This window comes from Nannobrachium achirus (assembly GCF_963921795.1).
Source record: "Nannobrachium achirus genome assembly, chromosome: 2".
Lineage (NCBI taxonomy): Eukaryota > Metazoa > Chordata > Actinopteri > Myctophiformes > Myctophidae > Nannobrachium > Nannobrachium achirus.
Window position 1 is genome coordinate 62,259,916 of NC_137811.1, and position 22,055 is coordinate 62,281,970.

The window sequence follows — 22,055 nt, forward strand, 5'->3', positions numbered from 1 at the left end:
ATGAAAACGTTTGAAACAAAACAGTCGGCGGTTTATCCTACTATGGGCTTATCACATTATTATGAAACAGAAATGCAATGTTGCATGGCATGGAACCACATGATCATAATATGGTATAGTAGAGTGGAGAGCGTCACACCACAAGGATAAGAAAGAAATAAAGTCTTAAAACACAAATACTGTCAACATGAAAAGTATAAAAGATATAACTTTAGTCTTACTAATATGGCAAATACAATTAGTCTACAAATTGGGCTTGAAAAAGTGTATTATCCCTGCCAAATTAAATATCTGAAGGAGTAATTAAAGGTAGTAACATATTCATAAACTTTGTTCCAGCATGTGTAAGGTGCATTTCTATTCAAGTGAGCTGTGCTAATTTGTTAGTGAAAATACAGAAGAAAAATAATAATAGACATGTGTAATCAGAGATCAGAGCTTTATTGCTGAATAATATTAAACATTACAATTAGGCTAACTAGTTTTGAAAACAGTAATAGTGCAATAATTATGTTACAATACACAATATGGCAGATAGCATTATTTTACAATAAAAGCAAAATTGTTTTACAACAAGAAGCATTGAAAAAAGCAAGAGAGCGGAGGAGCCTGGAAAACCTATTACAAATACATGGTCTTATCATACTATGTCCCAAACTGGATCCTCCTCCACACACAAACGCCACTTGGCAACAGCCTTGCTGGTTTTCAGTCCATCATGCCGACTATTAACTGATTATTATTGGGGGGGAAAAGAGAGACAAACAAGCAGACAGTTCAGCCCTTCCAACTGGTGGATACAGTATGTAGTGTGAACCTGGCCCAGCCTTAATCCCACTAACCTTTTAGAACACTATTTATAAAATGAAGAGTTTCATTAACACAGATATCTGGCATTGGAACAATGTGATAACTGTGGTTACAACAGTCATGCTAGCATCAACTCGTGGTCAAATTTACTATGGTATATTCAAAGATATAGCTGACTTAAGACCTGTGCATGCAAAATATGCATTTTGGAGGCAAATATCCACTGTATGATTTAAATTGGCTACTGATAAACCTTTTTGCATGGTATGGATAACTAGCATTTCGGAATGAAACCCTTCAAATGTAGTACTCTTAAGCACAGCGGTAATAATCGTACCTTGAAAAATCTACAAATGTGTGTAAAGTTTAGAATGGTACTTACCAGCCATCAGTAACAAGGGCTGTGAAAGCAATGACTTCTATAACAAAACTGTCCCTTTCACGTTACTAAATACAATTTCAAGTCACAAGGAGCATCATCCTCCTTCATCTTTTTTTATTTTACAAAAGACTTGAAATCAATGGACGTTAGCTTTCATTAAGCTAATTTTGTTTAGATCAGTTCAGTGCAAGGGGAGGAAATTAGAAGAAAAACCTGAAAAAACTATTTTGAAATAGACTGGTTATGTTTGTGTTTACAGCCATCACAGTGAGACTTGAGCCCAATTTATACTTTCTCGTACGACCAACCGATTTGCTGCTCGCCGAACATAACTGATTTCCAACCTTGCGTTTTTGTTTTGTTTTTTTCCCTGATTGATCATCAGTTATGTTTTATGAACAACATTGGTCGTACAAGAGAGTATAAATTAACCATTACTGCTGGTGGCATCTCTCCAGAGAGAATAATACTCTCGTATTGGATATGAGTCACTTAAAGGAGCATTTCACCAGAAAACACTTGATTTAGTCTGCGTATAATCTCACACATATCCTCCAAACTATAAACCGTCTTTGCCAACAGTAAACTCTAATAGGAGAATCAATTCAGATTGAGTCTGAGAGAACATACGGTTGAGATGTACAGGTGAACTATCCCTTCACTGTATGTCAGTATGAGTCCATGATACAGTCTATTTGGTAACACCGGGTACACTTACAGGTGTGCTTATCTGATTTTTAAACCATTAAGGCAGACTATAGCAATTATCGCGTACACCCGTTAGCCTGATCATATCGTAACAAAAGTAAGGTCAGAATTAGGATGAACATAACCTGGTTAACACACCAAAGATCTTTCACATTCTTCTCTAACCCAGCAATCACATAAATCCATGTGAACACAGGCTATTGAGGGAAGTTGACCTTTAGTCAAACTATTACCTTTACCTGATTATTGACAGTAACTGGAATATTGTATGCACGCAAAGAGACCCAGTGAGAGTACATGATCCATTCCCTCGGTTTATTGGATGATTCAATGTCCTACTCACTACACCTCCCTCCCTTGTTGCCGCCTCTTCCAGTTCCATCCACTCCAAGACACCTTGTACAGCATCTCTCTACATCTCTATCCCTGTCCCTCCTGTCCTCCTTACTCACTTATCCTCCACCTCAGCCAAACACTTTGTTCCTGACAGAAAGCACTCGCATGATATCAGCCCTCTCCTGGTCCTGGCCTCAGCCCTGCCCATACTTCAATCTGACCCGCCCTCCACCTCCCGCTGGCAGAAGTGAGCCAGCAGCGTATCCAGGTCGCGGCGGTCGGCGGCCGTATACAGAGAGCTCTCGCCCATCATGCTCAGCGCCATGCGCAGGGTGGACCAGATGTTGTCTGACATCATGGTTGCCGCGGCACCTCCGGGCCCCCGAGTGGCGCCGTCCCCTGAAGCCTGGCGCTGGAGGGATAATGCCTCGAGGAAGTGCTCCACAGCCTCCCTGCAGAGAGTTGGGAGGAGAAGGCGGGATGAGCAGGGGATGGTAATCCTGTTGGCTAAATTTCAGTTTGTATCTGCTGGATGATTCAGTTAACAGGCAGCAAGTCACTTTCATTTTGTAAACAAATAAAATCAGGTCCAGGAATAAGTGTCATGAACATTTTCTCAGTGACAAGATGATATTAGTCTTAACTGCATGGCATGGCAAAGCTTAGAGTAGACTGTTGAACTTAAAGAGATGTTGAACTTTGGTAGAAGCTTGAGTTTTATAAATGAGCTATCTGGCCATGATATTCAAATCCAAATATTGTCAGTAATCTTTATGTGTTCTCCCCCTCACAAAACAAACACTATTCATGGGTTGCATTTGTAGTCCTAAACGGCCATTGGTCCTCAACATGGCCGCTGTAGGACTACAAATGCAACCCATGAATACCTCTCTACATGAACACGTGTCCCTCACCTGTGTGCTCCTAGGTTGACACAGCTGATTCCCAAGTTGTAACGGCTGCGGACAAAGCCAGGCTGCAGTTCCAATGCTCTCCTGTAGGCGGCTACTGCCTCCTCCGAGTGGCTCCCATTGGCCAGTGTGGCACCCAGTTTATTCCACAGAAGGTAGTCCTGGAAGTGAAGAGAGAGAGTTCAGAAATTGACAGCTTATGTTCAGTGGTGTAAAGTAACTAAGTACATTTACTCAAGTACTGTACTTAAGTAAAAGTTTGAGGTATTTGTACTTTAGTATTGAGTATTTCCAATACTTTTACTTCTACTCCACTACATCTTGGATCCAAATATTGTACTTTTACTCCACTACATTTATTTGAAAGCTTTAGTTACTAGTTACTTTGTAGATATAAATTATAATATTACAAAACATACATAAACCACACCCAACCATATTTGTTGCCAGTACGTTGTAGTCAGTAACACTGTAGAAATGCTGTAATAACGGATATTCCATCTCTGCTGCCAACAATAGTATTTTGTTCTGGTACGCATAAACACTGTGCAGCAGAATGCCCTTTTGGGTATTATTCACACTGGGTGAGGCCTAGCCTGTAATTTGGCGGAAGTACTGCCCAAGGAAGGACGTTGCGTTTTGGTCGAAAAAGACACAGCTTTTCTCCTCAGAGATGAGAAAAGGCTGGGAACGAGGCCAAGTATTATTGCTATATTAGGGACCATTCCAACCTGTGGTGTGACAGAGAGGGCAGCGGTGAAACAGTCCACGGCCTTGTCATACTCTCCGCTCAGGTTGAAGAGGACCCCCAAGCCACACTGCAGTTGTGGGTCCACCCGTGCCGGATCAGCATTAGCCGCACTCAGGAACAGAGATTGGACCTCAGTAAACAATGACCTGAAAATGAACGAGTGAGAAGGATGAAAGAGTAAGATTTCAGGTTCATGATTTCAACCACTATATTATTTTTATATTTCAACAACTATTCTTAGAGAAACAGACTTGAGTTACAACTGTACTCTGACTGCTTTGTTCTGTCTACACCATATCTCTTCACAAAAAATAGCAGCTCTACCAGCTCAAAAAACTCATCGCAATGAGTCACGCTTTGGGCTTGTAGATCTGATATTTTTGGCAAATGTTCCCTCCCGAAATAGGCATGCTGGGGTTTGTGTGGTTAGAGCTGCTATCTGTAAGTTTCATGTCCTACCCAGGAATTTAACTCCAGTCAGTTCTAGCACTTCCAAGACAGAATACCTACTTGGCCAAGGGAGGTAGGGCGCACATGAGCTACATGCAGTACTACTTGGCAACCAGTAGGTGTCCTACCTGCCACCTGGGTCTACATTTCTCAGGTGGGAGAGTAGAGAGACCATCTCCAAAACCTGGAGATGTTATATTGTATTAACATAATCTATCGTTTAAAGATGGGTTAAAACTAATTTTTGGAACAAAATGCCTTAAATCATGCACGCCAAAGAAGACATGGCACCCTTTTCACATTTAGCGCCACCAGGAGGCCACAATAACATACCTGACCTGGTGGAGACCTGTGCTCGGAAGAGTACTGCTTCTAGTTCAGTTTTGGATACCAGCTTTAATTATCTTTTGGATAATGAAGTAATAGGTTTTGTAAAGTTGAGCATAAATTACAAATTTGGCTTTCCCCAATTCTTTCCCCAACATCCTACCCGTATCCAAACATTTTGGCATTATTTTTGTAATTATTATCTAGTTTGTAGAATACATCCATTTGATAATGAATCTATTGTATCTTGTCTGTTTCTACTTTGTACCCCCATGAAATTGAAGAAACAATTTCCCCTTAGGACAAAATAGCTTCTACTACTACTACTCACTCTGGAAGCAGCGATCCAAATCTCTCTCTCTCCTTCTCCTTCTCTCTGACACCATCCTTCTCCCGTTCCCGTTCGCTCTGCTCCAGAACAGAGCGGTATTTGGGATTGTGCCTCAGCCAGTCACGGAGAGTCTCACAGGCCTGCCTGTGCAGTGATTCATTGGTGAAGCTGACAGCCAGCGCCATCAGAGCAGTCAAGTTGTCATTCTGCAGTTCTATGCATCTAACGGAGGCAGAGAGACAAGAAAAATAAAACAATACTCAGAAACCCACTTCACCACACAGTATAATAGGCTGCTGTATTCATTAGCCTATGTTTACGATTACCCACTGGGTAAATGCAACTAAAAGTAATGTATTTATTACAACTGTGATTGATAAGCCATCATGTCATGCCAGCAAATAAAAAGGAGCCGTTCATGATGATGAATCCACACCAGAAAGAAAGCTATCTAGATATCGCACTATAGGAGTCAGAGCACGATGGTAACAACATTTATATCAATAGCTTTATTCAAAATGGATTAAGTCTAATCTCCACATAAAACACAGTTCTGCTCCTGAACACCTAATACTACTTTAAACACTATCAGTAGGCTTAGATGCAATACTTATGCAAGTGGCTTTTAATGTTTAATGTTTCACTTTTTAGCAATTCTGTCCATACCTTCGGAGGGCACTGATGGCAGCAAATTCTTGCTCATTCTCTGCTTGACAGGTTCCCAGATATTGCCATGCCTGAAATCCAATAGAAGGAAGTCACGTCAGTACAATTGATTGTTCTGAGACATGCCATAAAATATGAAACAAATGAGAAGATGTGGTTTTGTTTATTTATATTTTATACTGATTATGAAGAGAAAGCATTCAGAGAAGCAGGATAGAGATCAACCATCTTTAATTTTTTATAGTTTTTATCCCACGGTTTTGCAACCCATCTCCTCACCCAGTGCCAACTACCTAACCTGTAGTCCTGGTTTCCGCTCTCCCCCCCTGTCACGCCAGGGGAATTGGGGAGCACCTGGCTGGCTAGGGGGAGGTAGTATAGAAACCAGGACTACTGCATGTTTTTGAGAGGAGACACGGGGAGAACATACAAACTCCACACAGAAAGGCCCTATCGCCAACCCCACCTAGGGTGTACTGTGGGCGCTGATGACGCGGAGGGAGGAATACGCCCCCAGCGCCCACAGCGTCCCCCGGCGGGAATTGAACCCAGGACCTTCTAGCTGTGAGGCGAAGTGCTAACCACTGCGCCACTGTGCCCCGAGATCAACCATCTTTAAAGCAGTCAACCTGATAAATACCATTCTTACGATGGGAGAGAATACCATACCAAAGTTCACAGATACGGTAAATGAAGTAAACCAAAGCACAAAACCCCTCACCAGCTGGTTTTCTGGTTCTCTCTGTACAGCACTCTCAAAGAGTCTCACGGCACCAGGGATGTCCCCTGCCTCCATCCTTTTAAGGCCCTCTGCCAGGGGATCTTGGTGGGACAGGTAAGGGTTGTCCTCTTCAAATTGGTACCCCTGGAACAAAATACAATAGCTGACGTTTTCTTTTAGGCTGTTCATTTTTAAATTGGTCTTTTGTAATCAGTCACTATACTAGATCACTACAAATTAAAGCCTGGTTTAGTTCCTTTCGTATTCCATTAATAAATAAATGTTCGTTATTATGAAACTGCTTGACTGGAGCTGTGGTTTCAGGGCGCTACACTGTGCCAAAGGCGTTCAGTTCCATGTATGCGGGTAAAGCGCACGATGACACGACATGCAGCATTGAGGTACTTTCAACAATTGGTTAAACAGTGGAGAGCACGTTATGCCAGATAAATGTGGTTTACCACAGCATTATAAGTGCAAGGAAGAGCCATTTGCAACTAGTTACTAAGGTACCCAAATATTTCACTGAATGAAGGAAGACATCAGTAAAGAATGAGTGCTTTTGCTATTACCAGAATGCAAGTCGTAGTGGTTGTAGGTACCAATTTGCTGATACTGACATTTAAATATTAATTATCTTTTTCAAGACATTTACAGTATGTCCTAGCCTATGTTGATCATGTCTTCAAGCAAAGCAAACCTCCTTTTATTGGAACAATAAATCCATAAACTTGAACTGTAACCGATAAGAGTACTGTGTGAAATCAGAGATGCAATCAGCCAAACAAATACACATCAAAGTTGGAGTTTTATAAAATCAAAAATAAATCTGCAGTCTTGCAAAAAAAACACACACACACACACACACACACACACACACACACACACACACACACACACACACACACACACACACACACACACACACACACACACACACACACACACACACACACACACACACACACACACACACACACACACACACACACACAGAGCAGAATATTCAAGACATCCATCTTTGGCAGTGAGGATAGGAGGATACTGTACCTTGTCATAGGAAGTGGTGAGTAGCTGGTCAAAGTCAGACAGCCAGGGGTGACTCTCTGCGTCTCTCTTGGCCATCTCCTCCCATTCCTGCTGTAGCTTCTCCCAGAAATCCACATCACTCTGGATCCAAGACACACATGACACTTTGATCATAATGTATAATAACCCAATTCATTTCCAATATGTTTTCCTTTTATGGTATGGTCGACTTGTGTGGTGACGATCTAGGTCTCATTTGGCCAAATCTACTACTACACCTACAGACATGCAGTAAATGGTAAATGGTAAATGGTGCATTTATATAGCACTTTTATCCAAGGCGCTTTACATAGATTGTGCATTACATTCACCCATTCACGCACACATTCATACACCGGTGGTGGAGGAAACCATGCAAGGCACCAACCTACTCACCGGGAGCAACTAGGGGTTCAGAGTCTTGCTCAAGGACTCTTCGACATTAACTCAGAGGGAGCCCGGATTCGAACTGGGAACCCTTGGGGAACCCTTCGTGCTCTAATAACGGTTTCTCAACCCCTGAGCTATGCCGCCAGTAGATACATACATACAGACAGGCAGACAAACCCTGTTCTAGATGGCTTGTACAAATATAACATAACAGAGTTATGGGGGTCCTCCAAATATTTGTGTGATAGAAACCTTTTTGTATATTAACCACTTGAACCCTAGTGTCCTTATTCTGAGAACTTTAGCCAAAAATAGCCGATCTACAAGCTCACAAGACCTCGCAGCGTGAGGCGTTGTGGGCGTTGTGAGCTTGTAGATCGGCTATTTTTGGCAAAGAGGTTTGGTGTAGAGGGGAAAAAGAGCAGACTAATTACAGAGTGAAAGGTCAAGTTTATTAAGCATTGACGGTTCCCAAGTTGTTAAATATCTGAAAACACATTGTCATGAATCCAAAATACACTGATGATTGTGCTGTCAAACAATGAAACTATATGGAATCTATGAAAAGGTTGTGGGGGTCCCTGCTTCATCTCTCTCTCAACTAAGGGGTCCTTGGCCTGAAAACGTTGAAGAACCCTGATATATGGAATTCATACTGAATCTAATCCAAGCTCTGTTTGAATTTGCATTGGGTTTTAGTCTCACCTCAACTGCAGCCTTGGCCTGTTGGAAATCTGGTCCTGCAGTGGCAAACTCGTCTACCCAGGCCTCAGCTGACTCCTCTGACACCTTGATGGGAAAGATATAGAGCTACACTATTATGTCTAACATTACATGCACATTATTTGCTTGATATTAATTTTGTTATTATGTTAATACGAATGAGATTCTTAAATATAATTAGTATTATTAGTGACTTAAGCAACACAATTATTCTGTTGGCTTTCTTTTGTTGTTGCCGTTTTTGGCAGTGAGCATTTTAACAAAACAAAAATCCCTAAAAATATAAATGATATGCAATTATACACTCTGTTACTACCAGTATGCGTTAGCAGCATAATAGACAGAGTTTCAGAATAGAAAACAAGCAAATAAATAGATGGAAAATGGATGGGTAGGAAGAAAATATAAGCAAAGAGAAGCTGAACAAACAGAGAACCACACCCTTTCTCCCACTCTTTCATCTATTCTCTAAAATCAGTCCATTAATATCTTAACTCCATTTTATTCATATCTCATAGCTTCCCCAAAGCTGATTCCAATTTGAAACCTTTTTGAGCGTTGCTAGCCGCTCCAATACGTGTTATCAAATACTGATGGTGTAGGTTTTCCAAGGGTTTTCCCACGGTAGCAAATACTGATCCCTCTGAAAATGTGTACTGTTCCTGATGAATTCCGTCTGAACATTTATATTACATATTGTGATGTCACATGAAGCTTGACCAATCCTGTCTGATTGGACATTATCTTGTCCAATCAGAAAAAGGGACAGAAAAAGTACATTGAATTCAATGGGGTTTTGGGGTTACAGAAAAGGTTACAGATTTTGGGGTTAGAGAAAAGGTTAGAGGAAAAATTCCATTGAACTCAAGACTTTTTGGGGGTATTAGGGTTACAGAAAGGTTTACTGAAAAAAGGGTTACTCTAAATGAAATAAAGCTGGACAAAAGAATTGTCTGGTTGCCTATAGCATTCAAAGAAAAAGAACGCACATCCTCCGTTCTTCGGTGCCGAGCTAAAACTGCCAACGCAGTAATACTAGGAACAAAGAAAGTAGCTCGTACTCACTTTTTTGTTCGCTCCAAACATTCTATTTTTGCTTGTCAAATAAATGTTTGGAGCGACCAAAAAAGTGAGTGCGAGCTACTTTCTTTGTTCCTGGTTGCCTAGAGCAACCACACTAATAAATGTATAAGAAAAGCAAATTTCACATCAGCTGACTGCATCTCTCTAAAGTTTTATACAGAAAATGCTACAGTACATTACCACACAGCTTGCAAGTACTGGGCACTATAGAGGTTACAGTAATAAGCTGTAATTAGAAGCCACAACAAAACCCTGCACTTACAATCGTGAACCCGACATCGAGTTAGAATGCCATGCCCCTTGGCACTGCCATGGAAATGCCACAAGGCTGACTATGACATCTCCATGACACCAGTGGTGGTCCTACCTGCCCGAAGACTTTGGCCCACCGCTCAGCCTGTTTAGCCTTAGCTTTTTCAATGGTCGCACACTTCTGCTGGCTTTCCAAGGGAAGACTCCCTCCCCCAGTCACCTCCAGGAACTAGGAGGGTTAAGCGGGAATGGGGTGAAGGGTGGGTGGGTTGGCAGCAGAGGAGCAAGGGGCGGTGTTTTAAGGGAGCGAGTGGAGGGATTGGTGAAGGGTTCATTGGAAGGGGAAGGAGGACGGAGTTGTTGCAATCCGGAGTAGATGGATGGCAGGTGTTAATTGAGGGGATGGGAAACCGAGAGTTCAAAAAGGCAAACGGGAAGCGGGAGGGGATTACAGTAGATGTTACAGTTAGAGGACAGCACTAGGTGCATAAAGAGCCACGGCTATGAACAGAGACTCAGCAGAAACAGTGTTGGTTGTCTGTGAATTCAATGAGAATGCTGTGGGGAAATGGTCTTCCTCAATATAATTTCAGAATTTTCACAATTTATTGAAAGGACAGCCCTTTGAGAGGTCACTTCTAAATGGAGAAGGTGTAGATTAGGCGATTCTACTTGATCCTAGTTAGGGCTGTCACGATATGACATTTTACATGACGATTAATTGTTGCACAAATAATTGTGATCAACAATTTAATTGTGTTTTTGTCGTTGACAATTACATTTCTGTTTGGCTTGTAGGCTTTGAAGTTGCACATGGCAGATATGACACATAACCTAAATATACAAAGAAATGACAGGCATATTTGACAACTTTAAAAAAGAACATTGATATCTAACAACGCGTCGCGTTGTGAGCTTTGTAGATCTGCTATATCCACTATTTTTTACTTAAAAAAAATATGAAAACTTTTCAACGTGGAAACGATTATGAAAAATAATCACGATTATGTAAAATAATTGCGATTAGACGATTATGTAATAATTGTGACAGCCCTAATTTTAGTTATGTCATGAGGAATGAGGGCATCTAGGAGGCATATGAATTATTATGAATATATAGAAGGACAAGATTTCATATTCACAAGAATCCATTCTTCACTGGATAACCTCCGTCAGCAATGTGCAGCTGTAAGGAAGGTCATATTACAAGCTAGCGGTTGCTTTTGTGGTTTATTACACAGCATCAGACACTGGGGCAGTGAGTCACTAGGCGTATATTAGTGGAATCGGTGGTGGGAAAGTGAAACCAGATTGAATCCACAGCAGTGAATTCCCATTTGCAGCTATTCCATGCTCCAGTGGTAAGTGGTTAGTAGCATTCCAAATCACAGTGATGTTGTAATCCATTTCAGTGGTCTTTACTTGTCATATTGACGCTTTCATTCATTATGAGATTTGATACGTTGTTTTTATGTTCATATTATTTCATAAATACTTTGCTCAAGTTTACTCCTGTTTTTGATAGTCGTTTTACAAAACAGATTTTCTTATATGGACACCCTATTTTATATGGGAATTTCCAGAGCCTTTGGGAGTTCTCAACAGAGACACAAAAGTTGCTGCCAAGTGTTATGCCAGAATGTTTCCTGTCCTCTTCACAATACAATGACAGCATTCAGGTAGAAAGTATATACAGTATAATAAAGTGGCCAATTAATATTGTTTCTCTGTTGCGTCATGTCTGTCTTTCTTTGTCTGTCTGCACTGTATCTGTTCTAGTGACAGTTTGTTTTTGCTATCTTTTAATGTTTACCTAGGTATTAAAAACATATTGTTATTAAATATTATGTTCATCTTCCTTGAAGTATTAACCAAATAAACCCTACATACGTCATTGACTGTTGTCCTCCAGGGGTCCGAATTTGGTCCCCTACCCTTTTCCCTCAATCAAATCTCTTCGCCGGAAATAGCTGATCTACAAGCTCACCGCGTTGTGAGCTAGTATATCAGCTATTTTCGCGGAAAGCTCGCCTATTTTTGCCGAATCAATGTTCACCTAACACGACATGCTCAGAATAGGGCACTAGGGTTGACGTGGTTAAATGGCTTGCCGCCCATGCTTGTTGGGAAGGTATCTCGTACCTGGTTGAGGTTGGACACCCAGTTCTGAGCCTCCGTGGCCTGAGCTTTATCTGTGAGCTGTTTGTCTGCTCTGTTTTCCACTGTCACACTGCCCTCGCCAATCTGCCTAATGAACCGCAGGAACTACACAACAGCGGGGGGGGGAAAAAATAAAATAAATACAAAACAAACAAAAGAATAACACAACGGCCATTACTATCATCAGGGGACATTTACACCGGGGTCATTAATATAACATAACACATACACTAAAGTACACAAAGTTAATAAGGTAGCGAGGCGCGTCTTTGATGTGCAATGAATTATCAAATTACCAAAGGGGACTGAGATGGAAAGCTCAAGGAGAGGCAGCCAAATTACAATATGAACATTAAAAGTACACTCTCACAGCACTCCTCAAAACAGACAAGACTGGGGGGATGGGGGTATGATGATAAATAAGTAAAAATGTTTTAAGAATGGTACGACACATTGATATGTTAGAGGGAGTCAGGTACACACAAACAGACAGCTCACCTCAGTGTTCTGTAACTTGGGGTCATCAACCTTTGACACAAGTTCATTGGCTGTTTGCTTCAACTCGTCTCCTGGCTGATACTCTTTAGTCCTATCGGATCAAGGGAAGACAGAGTTATTCATAAACCAAGTCATATAAGGATGATGCCACCAGACAGAAATACTTCTCTTCTGTTGCAGCAGAGAAGGTGGACACTCCTTCACAGAAAGAAACCCATTGTTTATACGCAAAACATATACTTCAAAATACATCCAAAGATGTATGGTAGCACGCAGCATACATTTATTTTGGCCATCAAACTAGACATCGTAACTCAACTCAACTTTTATTCATGAAGCAGATTTAAAATGACCGAAGCCAACCAAAGTGCTACACAACACAGCAAGAGAACAACAGTAACACAGCAAAATATACAACACAGCAAATACAATTTCAGTTAAAATATAGAGCAGAAAACAGTGAGACCCCACGTCTATGGTAATGGGGTGCCAGTTTCAGCTGTGTTCAAAGGCCAGAGAAAAGAAAAAAGTGCCTATGGACTGGTCTGGGGGGCTCTAATGTTAAGTGGTAGGCTATTCAGGAACCTCAGGGCAGCCGCAGCAAAACCTTGATTACCTCTGGTCTTTAACCTGGTCATGGGCACAACCAGCAGCAGCTGATCGGCCAACCTTAGAGCTCTGGGTGGAGTGTAGTCCTGAAGAGGAGCGGGGTGGGCAAGCCCAATTCTAGCTTTAAAATCAAACATTAAAAGTTTAAGATCGATTCTAAAGTGGACTGGAATCCAATGAAGGGAGGCCAGAACAGTTCTTTTTACCAGAGAGGAGGCAGGCAGTGGCGTAACTGCCGTTCTGGATGAGCTGCAAATGCCTGAGCAGCAGTAACGTTTCGGCCTAGTCTGCCTTCATCACTGCATGAATGTAGTAGTAGTGTGATGTTATATACAGTATATAAGACAACGTAATGGTTGAATCACATGTGACTCCTCTGTTATGTGTATAAGATGGAGTTGATACAACTGATTCAGCTTAAACCGGTTCTAAAATACCAATTAAAGTGCACCATTATGCAAGTGAATACTTCAGTGCACCACAATCTGTGCTTTCAGTGGGAATGAAATGTCACGACCTTGCAAAATAAGAACCAGACATTTGAGCGTCAGCATTTCAGTTTCACTTGCTTTTATTTCCTATTCATCAAGTATCATGATGGAGCTCCTCTGTGGCTGTGTGACCGGCGCTGATTAGCGCCGTCAGATAAGACCATCACATCTGCAGACACAGAGCAGCGTCTCTCTCGTCAAAAGCATCAATTCAACGAGAGCATGCTTAAGGTCTCAGAGCTTTCTCTGGCAGTGCATCCTCCCTCTCCATTCTTCTCTTCCTTTCAGTCCTCTCTCCTGCACCCACACATCTATGGCCTTCTCTCTCTTTGCAGTCGTACTAGATAAAGATTCTGCTTCACATCCCTTGGTCTGTTCCCTTGACTCCCTCTCTGTGATTATACTGGATGGACTCGTTTTGTTTTAATCAGTGTTTATTCACTGATGGATTTTACAGTGTGTTTATACATTTTCCTTCGCACTCAAATGTCTCAGTTGACTGCAAGATGGTGCAGAGTATGGGCAAAGCAAAAGCCTCTTTCACCTCAGACGTCTGAAGGAATTTGGCATGGGGCCCAAGGATCCTATGGGCCTTCTTCTACAGAGGCACAACTGAGAGCATCCTGGACTGCATCACCCTCATTGGCAGAGGGTCATGCAGACAGCCCAGAGCATCAGATTATTCGATGATTAAAGAGACAGCCACTGCCTGGCAAGCTGTATTGCAGCCTCAAGGCCTAAGACCAGCAGCAGGCTCCAGGGAAGATTTCTCCACCAGGAAAACAGGCTTATGAATAATGGATACTAAAATATTTGTGCCACACTCACCACTCATGGTCCTTTTCTCCCAGGTCTCCCAGCCACAGCTTCTCTTCCGATTGCTCCAGATACTCCTCTGCCCAGCGCCCAGGATCTAGGAACACAGAAAGACACCCACGTATCCTTCCACCTCATCAAAAGCTAGGGCCAATTGATACACATTACATGGAGCACTTATACCATCACATTTCCATTCCATTCCATTCCACATTTCCATTGCATGAAAAATGTATACCGGCTTTAATCCAAGCCTTGCTGGTTACAGTGAGTGTGCAATCTACCCTCAGGGGATAGATCACGCTTAAACGTATTTATATTAAAATAACTGTGTGTGTGTGTGTGTGTGTGTGTGTGTGTGTGTGTGTGTGTGTGTGTGTGTGTGTGTGTGTGTGTGTGTGTGTGTGTGTGTGTGTGTGAATCTGAGAAACAGGATGAAAAATGAAGAGAGGAAGACAAAGAGACAATGAAAGACAGTGAACAGAAAGATGATAGCCTCATCTCCGTATGCAACCCAAAGCTACCTGCAGCCTCAGCGATAAACTCTCTTGTCCAGTCTGCGTCGGCTGTGTCACCGAGCCCGGTCAGCCCCGTGGAGGAGGCAGAGTCAGCAGCACCTGACAGGAACTCAGCCGACCAGTCGCCAGACAGAGCCAGCGCTGCCACGCCTGGAGCTGTTAGTTAGATAGAAAAGACAATGCCACGAGACACCGACATTCAAAGGTCAAAATCAAGCCTAATCTTTCAGAATATGACAGAATAAAACACAATTTACAATTTAGGCATTTGGCAGACGCTCTTAATCCAGAGCGACTTACAATAAGCAAAGGTAATACATCAATACATCAACATCAATACAAGGTTATAATACATCGACACGAATGCATAGAAATAGTAATTTAAGAAAAAGCGTAGGTAGACCACGCACATATTCAGTAAAAAACTAAAATATATAAATGCTATCTAAATGACAAGTATGGTCATTGAGGATAGGCAAGTGCTATCATCTATATTCATCCAATCTATGGCTTAGATTGATTGATTTCATTATGTTGATCATGAAAAAAAAACATATGCCATAATAACATACATCTGATCTGACCCACCATAATCAACAGAATAACACAAACAAAGGTCATGTAGTGTGGTGAGTGTATAAAGTGCAGATGATCACTCCAGTTACTAAGACAATTTCGAATTGCCAACAGATCTGAATTATATGAGAAATCAAATTGTGGAAATAAAACCACAATATATATAATATTAAATGCAAAATCAATTTTCCAGCCTTAATGAGCCCTTTATGAGCTTATCAGCTTAAATAACAAGCAGAGCTGAGGAGGATAAAGTCCCATTCAGTGAGACAAATCCCCACCTTCAAAAAATAAAACAAATTCCAGTGCAGAAATGTTTTTAATTCTCTCACTCTCTTGACAGAAGTACTAACACTATAAACAAAGAAAACTGTAGTCTCTGAAGATTCCTTTGACCTTGTCAGCATATCATTACACAGATAATGAATGTGTTGTGCAGGGTGCTATAAGGATATATATTATATATCTTGAATCTAAGAAATCACAACTCTTTGATTCTGTACCAAGCAGTTGGTGTTCACCAGACTAGTATTTAGGGGACGTAATAGCGTTGTTTATGTTGGTAATGTTGATTTGGAATAATGAAAGGAAAGAGAAACCACACCGGGTTTTACATCCCCAGGCAGTACAGTAAAAAAAAACACAAGTGAACCTCTCTGTGGAGCCTGTCTGTAGTTCTGCTGGTCGATCTGCTGCATCTCCTCCAGGAGCTGGCCCATGTCAAAGGTGTGTGGGGGCCGTGGAGGGGCCTGCAGGAACTCATTCACTAACTGAAGAGAGACAACGCAAAGACGCAAACCCGCCATAAAACAAGCCAGATGGACATTGATGGAACACAACATCTCTTGCAGCGGTGGTCACACTTTTGTCATTCCAAAGAATCGACTGAATAAATGTTCACAAAGAACAAACAACACACACAAATTGACGCAGACTGTGTAATGAACACTAACCTCTTCTTCAGTTGCTATTGCAATGGGTGTGGGTGCAATCTTAAGGAAAAGAGAGGAGAAAAGGTAATGTTAGAACCAAACAATCTTTGCTGACAAAGTTTGTTATCAAAGAGCAAATCATAGATTGACAATTATTAGTTTAATATGCCTGTTCATCATTTTATGAAGAACAAGGCTATATTCAGATAAATTCTGTATTCCATATTATGTCAATAAATGCATTCCAATTACTTACTGTGGGTGTGGACCGGTGCCTCCATGCCCCTCCCTCCTGGGTCATGTGACCGGTCAACTTCATGAGGGGATTGGCTCCCCCACATTCTGCCTCCACCAACTCCCGCATCGCCATGGCAACACCAGGAAGAGGCAAACCCCAATCAGGCCACCTTACAGCTGAGGAGGAAATGGACAAAGGCTTTAGTCTTTTACCAAACTTGATTGTTTTGGCTGAAGAAGACTTCACCAGATTGAATCAACTTAAGTAAACAAACAAATGTTACATCTAAAAATTAAGTTGTAATCATAAATGAATTAGCACCAAGTCATTAATATTAGTCACAGTCTGAGATAGCTGTACTGTAGGTACCGCTGAAAGGTGAAAGCAAGCCCTGCAGATAACATGTCCATCACTTGGTTCTGAAGTGGGAGGTGGGAACTCAAACCTGAACTCAACTCCAGACACAGTCATCTCTGCACCAATGACTATATTTTGTTAACAGTTTGGTAAAATAACAAACTCTCAAGAACAGGTTTTATGGCTACTCCCTTGAAAAGAATTGGAGAACCAAAACATCACCACTAGAGAATGTTTATCCCTTCTCTCACTCACTGGCATAAACAAGAGTCAACCAGGGCCATAATCAGAGCTGTAGAATGCTGCTGAGAGATACGGTGGTCTATTTAAGGCTGACAGGCCAAGCCAAGCAAACTCTCCCCTGCAGTGCCATAACCATTATGCCCCTGGCCTGACATGTCACACACCATTCCTCACCATTTCCAAGCGCAGGCTGGCACAGCTAGAAAACTAGAATTAGGATCCAATATCCATTGGTTCAGTAGTTTGTATCCGTGTGATCAGGATAAACACAGGGCGGAACTTTAGATACAATACACTCGGGGTGCATCAAATAATCAAACTAATAATAGATTTAATCTATTCAAAAGAATTATCGATAATCGAGAATTTAATCAAATAGATTAATAATCTATCCCTATTTTGGACTTTCTGGCAATAAACTAAATACTGAAAATAGCAGATCTACAAGCTCACAACGCGTCACAATGTGAAGCTTTGTGAGTGCGTGTGCACCACAAAGTATGAAGTACGGCTTAATTGATTAATCAATTTGTCGATAAATAGAAAATGTTACAAATATATATATATTTTTTTAAACAGCTTCACAATTAATCAAAAAGGTAATCAATAAAATAATCACTGAGAAAATAATCTATAGTTGAAGGCTGAAGCCCTACGGTACACATGCAGTACTGTATCACCCCCCCAACCACACACACAACTATTATTATGTCCAACAACAAAGAAAAAATATTTATAGTACAAAAATGCTGCGTTTGGCTCTTCCCTTAATTAGTTCACTCACCTGTAGTTTAGTAGTTGATCAACTCTAAGAGAGGTGGCATGCAGTTAATTTACAGACAGAGGGTGAGCGCTGCTGTTCGCACAGCCGACCTTCAGTGTATACAGTATCTAGGACAGCAGACACAATAACAGCACTGCCTCTCTACCCTCTCTGTGCCCGAAAGTGATGACAATTTCCATAAGGCTCCTAAGCTCCTGTCATTGACAGCACTGTACACGCTTAGTGGCAATAGACTATAATACAAAAATATATATAATTTAATCATGTGCCAGGTGTTTCATTTTACAGGTGGTCTGTTTTTCTTTCACCCTCTTTGTCTAGGGATGGTCTATAGATTTAGATTAGCTTTTCTCATTGACACTAACAACAGCTGCTGTATGATTACTGTAGGTATGCACAAAGAGGATTAGACAAATACAGTAATACACACTACTGCAGTTATTGACACTAGAGAGTAAACAATGACACTTGCCTCACAGACTGTATGCTCCAACCTATCCAACGCACTGCCAATGGTATAAAGTATGTGTGTGTGTGTGTGTGTGTGTGTGTGTGTGTGTGTGTGTGTGTGTGTGTGTGTGTGTGTGTGTGTGTGTGTGTGTTTCCATTTGTCTGTCCAATATGTCCAATAGACGGGTTTCTTGTTTACAAACATTGAGACTAAATGCACTGTTGTTTTGGGGAGCGCTGGTTTAATTGGCTAATTTTGGTACCGCATCTATTTCTTCTGTAACGTGGACCAGAAACCCGTCTATTACTATGTCACATAGTTTTAGTCCATTCATAGTCTACAAAAACAACCATACACCAATGTGTATGAATTTGTATGCATTTTGTATGAATTGAGTACAAACTGGGACCCCAATGCAAACAAACCTAACAGCTTTCTTGTGGTCTTTATCCTTTTAGTTGACCTTGTATCAGTGAACTGTTACTGTCCCCCTGTACCTTTTCCTATGCAAACTTCTAATGAAGTATTCAATCAATCAAGACAATCATTCATTGATCATCATAGGCACGCCAAGGCTGAGCTACTTGTGCTCTATCAGTCTATCTGACAGATTGTGACTGCTGTTAGAAACTAGAATAATTAGAGTGACAGACGAGGGGACAATCATATGGGGTCAAAAAAAAAAGACTGAACATGCAGACAGATATTGCAATGCCTTGCCTCAGCTCTGGAAAACTACAGCGTTAGCTTTTTGCTGCCAGTGTTGACAGTGTTATCAACTTAAACCTATGTTAGGCAGTAACATACTGTTAAACTTCACAAGGTTGCAAAGTAAAATGGAAGCGAATCCACATGAGACACACGGCCAAAGGTGCGCTATAGACAGGGATCATCACCAGCAGCACCCTGCATTGTAGAGATAGCTAACTGTTAGCTAGCTATTACTGCATTCTTCTGTGTATGTATGTAGCAGAAGCATGATGTTCATCCTACCACCTACCTCTCCTCAGGTCTTCTTCCCTTCTTTGTCTGGTTTAATGGTCGTATAATAAAGAGGCAAAGTTGTCGCCACCGCCAAAGTGTCGGACTTCCAGGAAAAACACACTTATAAGCTACCTTCCTGCAGTGTATTCTTTAGCAGCGTGTCTCTTTATTTACCTCCTTCCCCCATGACCCACTAAAAATCACCCAGCACTCGTTCTAAAGCGTACAGTCGTTTCCTATCCTATTCTCAGACGGGTTTACGTAGGAACATCACGCTTGTTGCACTTATGGGTGTTATACCTAAACCAGTGGCCTGTCGAATACTGATTCCAGAGAGACGTCACGTTCATGCTTCACTGGAAAAACTAAAAGAAACAACAACTTAAACTTGAACTTGGTGACACGTTTAAACTCTTGACCAGGTTGCAAAAACCTAACCATGGTTATTCGTTTCTGACAAATTAATCTAACTTTAAAATAACAATACTAGACTCTACAATCAAATAACAATTTCTAGATAAGAAAATTGAATAGTTGATGGGATATGCAAAGCATCTCGCCAACAGCGCCCTCTCGAGTCACACTATTTGATAAGTTATGAAGTTCGGTGTAACATCAGACAGCAAGGAACGGAGGGAAATCATAATCTAATAATCCATATTGGTACACTAATATCATTATATAGCAATGTAGCTGTTTGTAACAATATGTAATAACTTTACATAGAACTAGTGACCATATTTAACACAACTATATTAAGTAACCTTGAAAATTATGTAGAGACAAATAGTTCACTTCAGATGTTGGGCAATATTGCAAAGTCCAAGTGACCATGTAGGTTTAGTTTGTCATTTCATGATGTAGAGACACTATCTGCTCTCTGAGAGAGAGAGAGTGAGAGAGAGGGCCGAGAAGGAGAGAGAGAATTAGAGAAAGAAAAGAGATAAAGGGGGAAATAGCGGAGCAGTAGACCTATTAAAGTAACAGGAAAAGACAGAGATAGTAGCCTACGAGAAAAGGAGACACACACACACACACACACACACACACACACACACACACACACACACACACACACACACACACACACACACACACACACACACACACACACAGAGAGAGAGAGACTGAGAGAGAGAGAGAGAGGGAGGGGGGGGGGGGGGAGTTTGTTCAGAAACAAGGGTCTCTCCAATCCCCATCTCTCCAGGGTTTTAGTAAACAGAATACATTTTCAGTTAGGAAATATTGATATTGAAATGTCATCTAATTAGAAAAAGGAATTCATACAGAATAAAGCATAAACACATAGACATGATTAAAAAAAGAAATGACTAGACAAAGTTGGAAATAATACACATTTGAAACTAAAGCTAAATTAATTCCTCGCTCATTATCTGTCATGATGAATCCTTTCTCTTTCTGTTTACAGAGAGAACCCTGTTTGTTGAACAAACGCTCTATATAGCAATGATTTATATGAGATAATAAAACATTTTCCGTTCAATTCTAACAAGAAATTCTTCTGCCTCAGGACGTCATATAGTGTTTTTATTATGAATTTTGTAATGTTTTCTGACAGTTTTCAATAACAATCAGCCATCATAATCCATGTTATCATTGTAATCAATAATTACAGTATGTTCCAATAGTAACATAGTAATAATATAAGTTATTAATGCAATGTTTTTGATCCATTCTTAACATCACACTTAAAAACGACAGGCTTTTTTATTTTTACTGACATGTTTAGCACTGCACACTGATAGGCTACACAGACAGACAGCAAGAGACACGGAGGAGGAGTGAGGGAGGGGTGAAGGGAGAAAGGGAGGAAGGGAGAGAGGAGAGGAGGGAGGAAGGAAGAGTGCGGAGAAGCACACAGTTGTACATTCATTTAAAAAAAGTTATGGAGGGGACGGAATGTAAAAGTAAAAATCTAGTTCCGAACATGAGAGAGAATCGTGGAGTGTAAAGCCTATGGTTCATACTTCGTCGTACACTTCGCTGAAAATAATAGTTTTTCAACACCATCATACAGTACAACAAAGTATAGGCCTACACTATAGGCTTATAAGAAGAGAAGTGACAAAGTACCTAGCTTTCACAACAAATGTGCCCTCCCTTGTTTAGTTTTTTTTTGTATTTTTTTTAACTGCGATTCAGATATTGACAAGTTTTTTAATTACAACAATAAAACACACAAATTAATAAGACATCATCAAGCCGGGCATTATCATCCTTATTACTACTACTATTATTATCATTACGTATTCTGATGCTGAACTGATTGGATTTACTCCAATAAAAAGAAAACACTATTACTAAACCATAAATTGTGTAAATTAATATATTCCCTCTCAAATTGTGCAGATAAAGAGGAAGTGTAGCTTCAATAATAATAGTAATAATAATATTATCATCATCATATTTATAATATTCATCATTGTATGTACAGAAAAAAATCATTACAATCAATACAATCAAAACTG

The 22,055-nt window shown here is 40.8% G+C and overlaps 1 protein-coding gene across 3 annotated transcripts; it reads right to left on the reverse strand.

Annotated features, from left to right (window-relative positions):
- Positions 1-430: 430 nt before the first annotated feature.
- Positions 431-19,736, reverse strand: pex5 (peroxisomal biogenesis factor 5). 3 transcript variants are annotated; one of them, XM_080748549.1, is made up of 16 exons: positions 19,583-19,736; positions 16,766-16,923; positions 16,531-16,569; positions 16,230-16,347; positions 15,008-15,157; positions 14,496-14,580; positions 12,568-12,658; positions 12,052-12,174; positions 8,557-8,640; positions 7,444-7,563; positions 6,394-6,537; positions 5,673-5,743; positions 5,007-5,228; positions 3,879-4,044; positions 3,151-3,308; positions 431-2,688 (listed from the first exon to the last, which is right to left on the reverse strand). In XM_080748549.1, exons 2-16 carry the CDS (start codon positions 16,877-16,879, stop codon positions 2,448-2,450), a joined length of 1,926 nt encoding a protein of 641 aa, XP_080604675.1. In that variant the 5' UTR covers positions 16,880-16,923; positions 19,583-19,736; the 3' UTR covers positions 431-2,447. The 3 variants fall into 3 exon arrangements, with proteins under 3 accessions (XP_080604675.1, XP_080604676.1, XP_080604677.1); XM_080748550.1 differs by having other exon boundaries at positions 19,576-19,736; XM_080748551.1 differs by lacking the exon at positions 12,052-12,174.
- Positions 19,737-22,055: the final 2,319 nt, after the last annotated feature.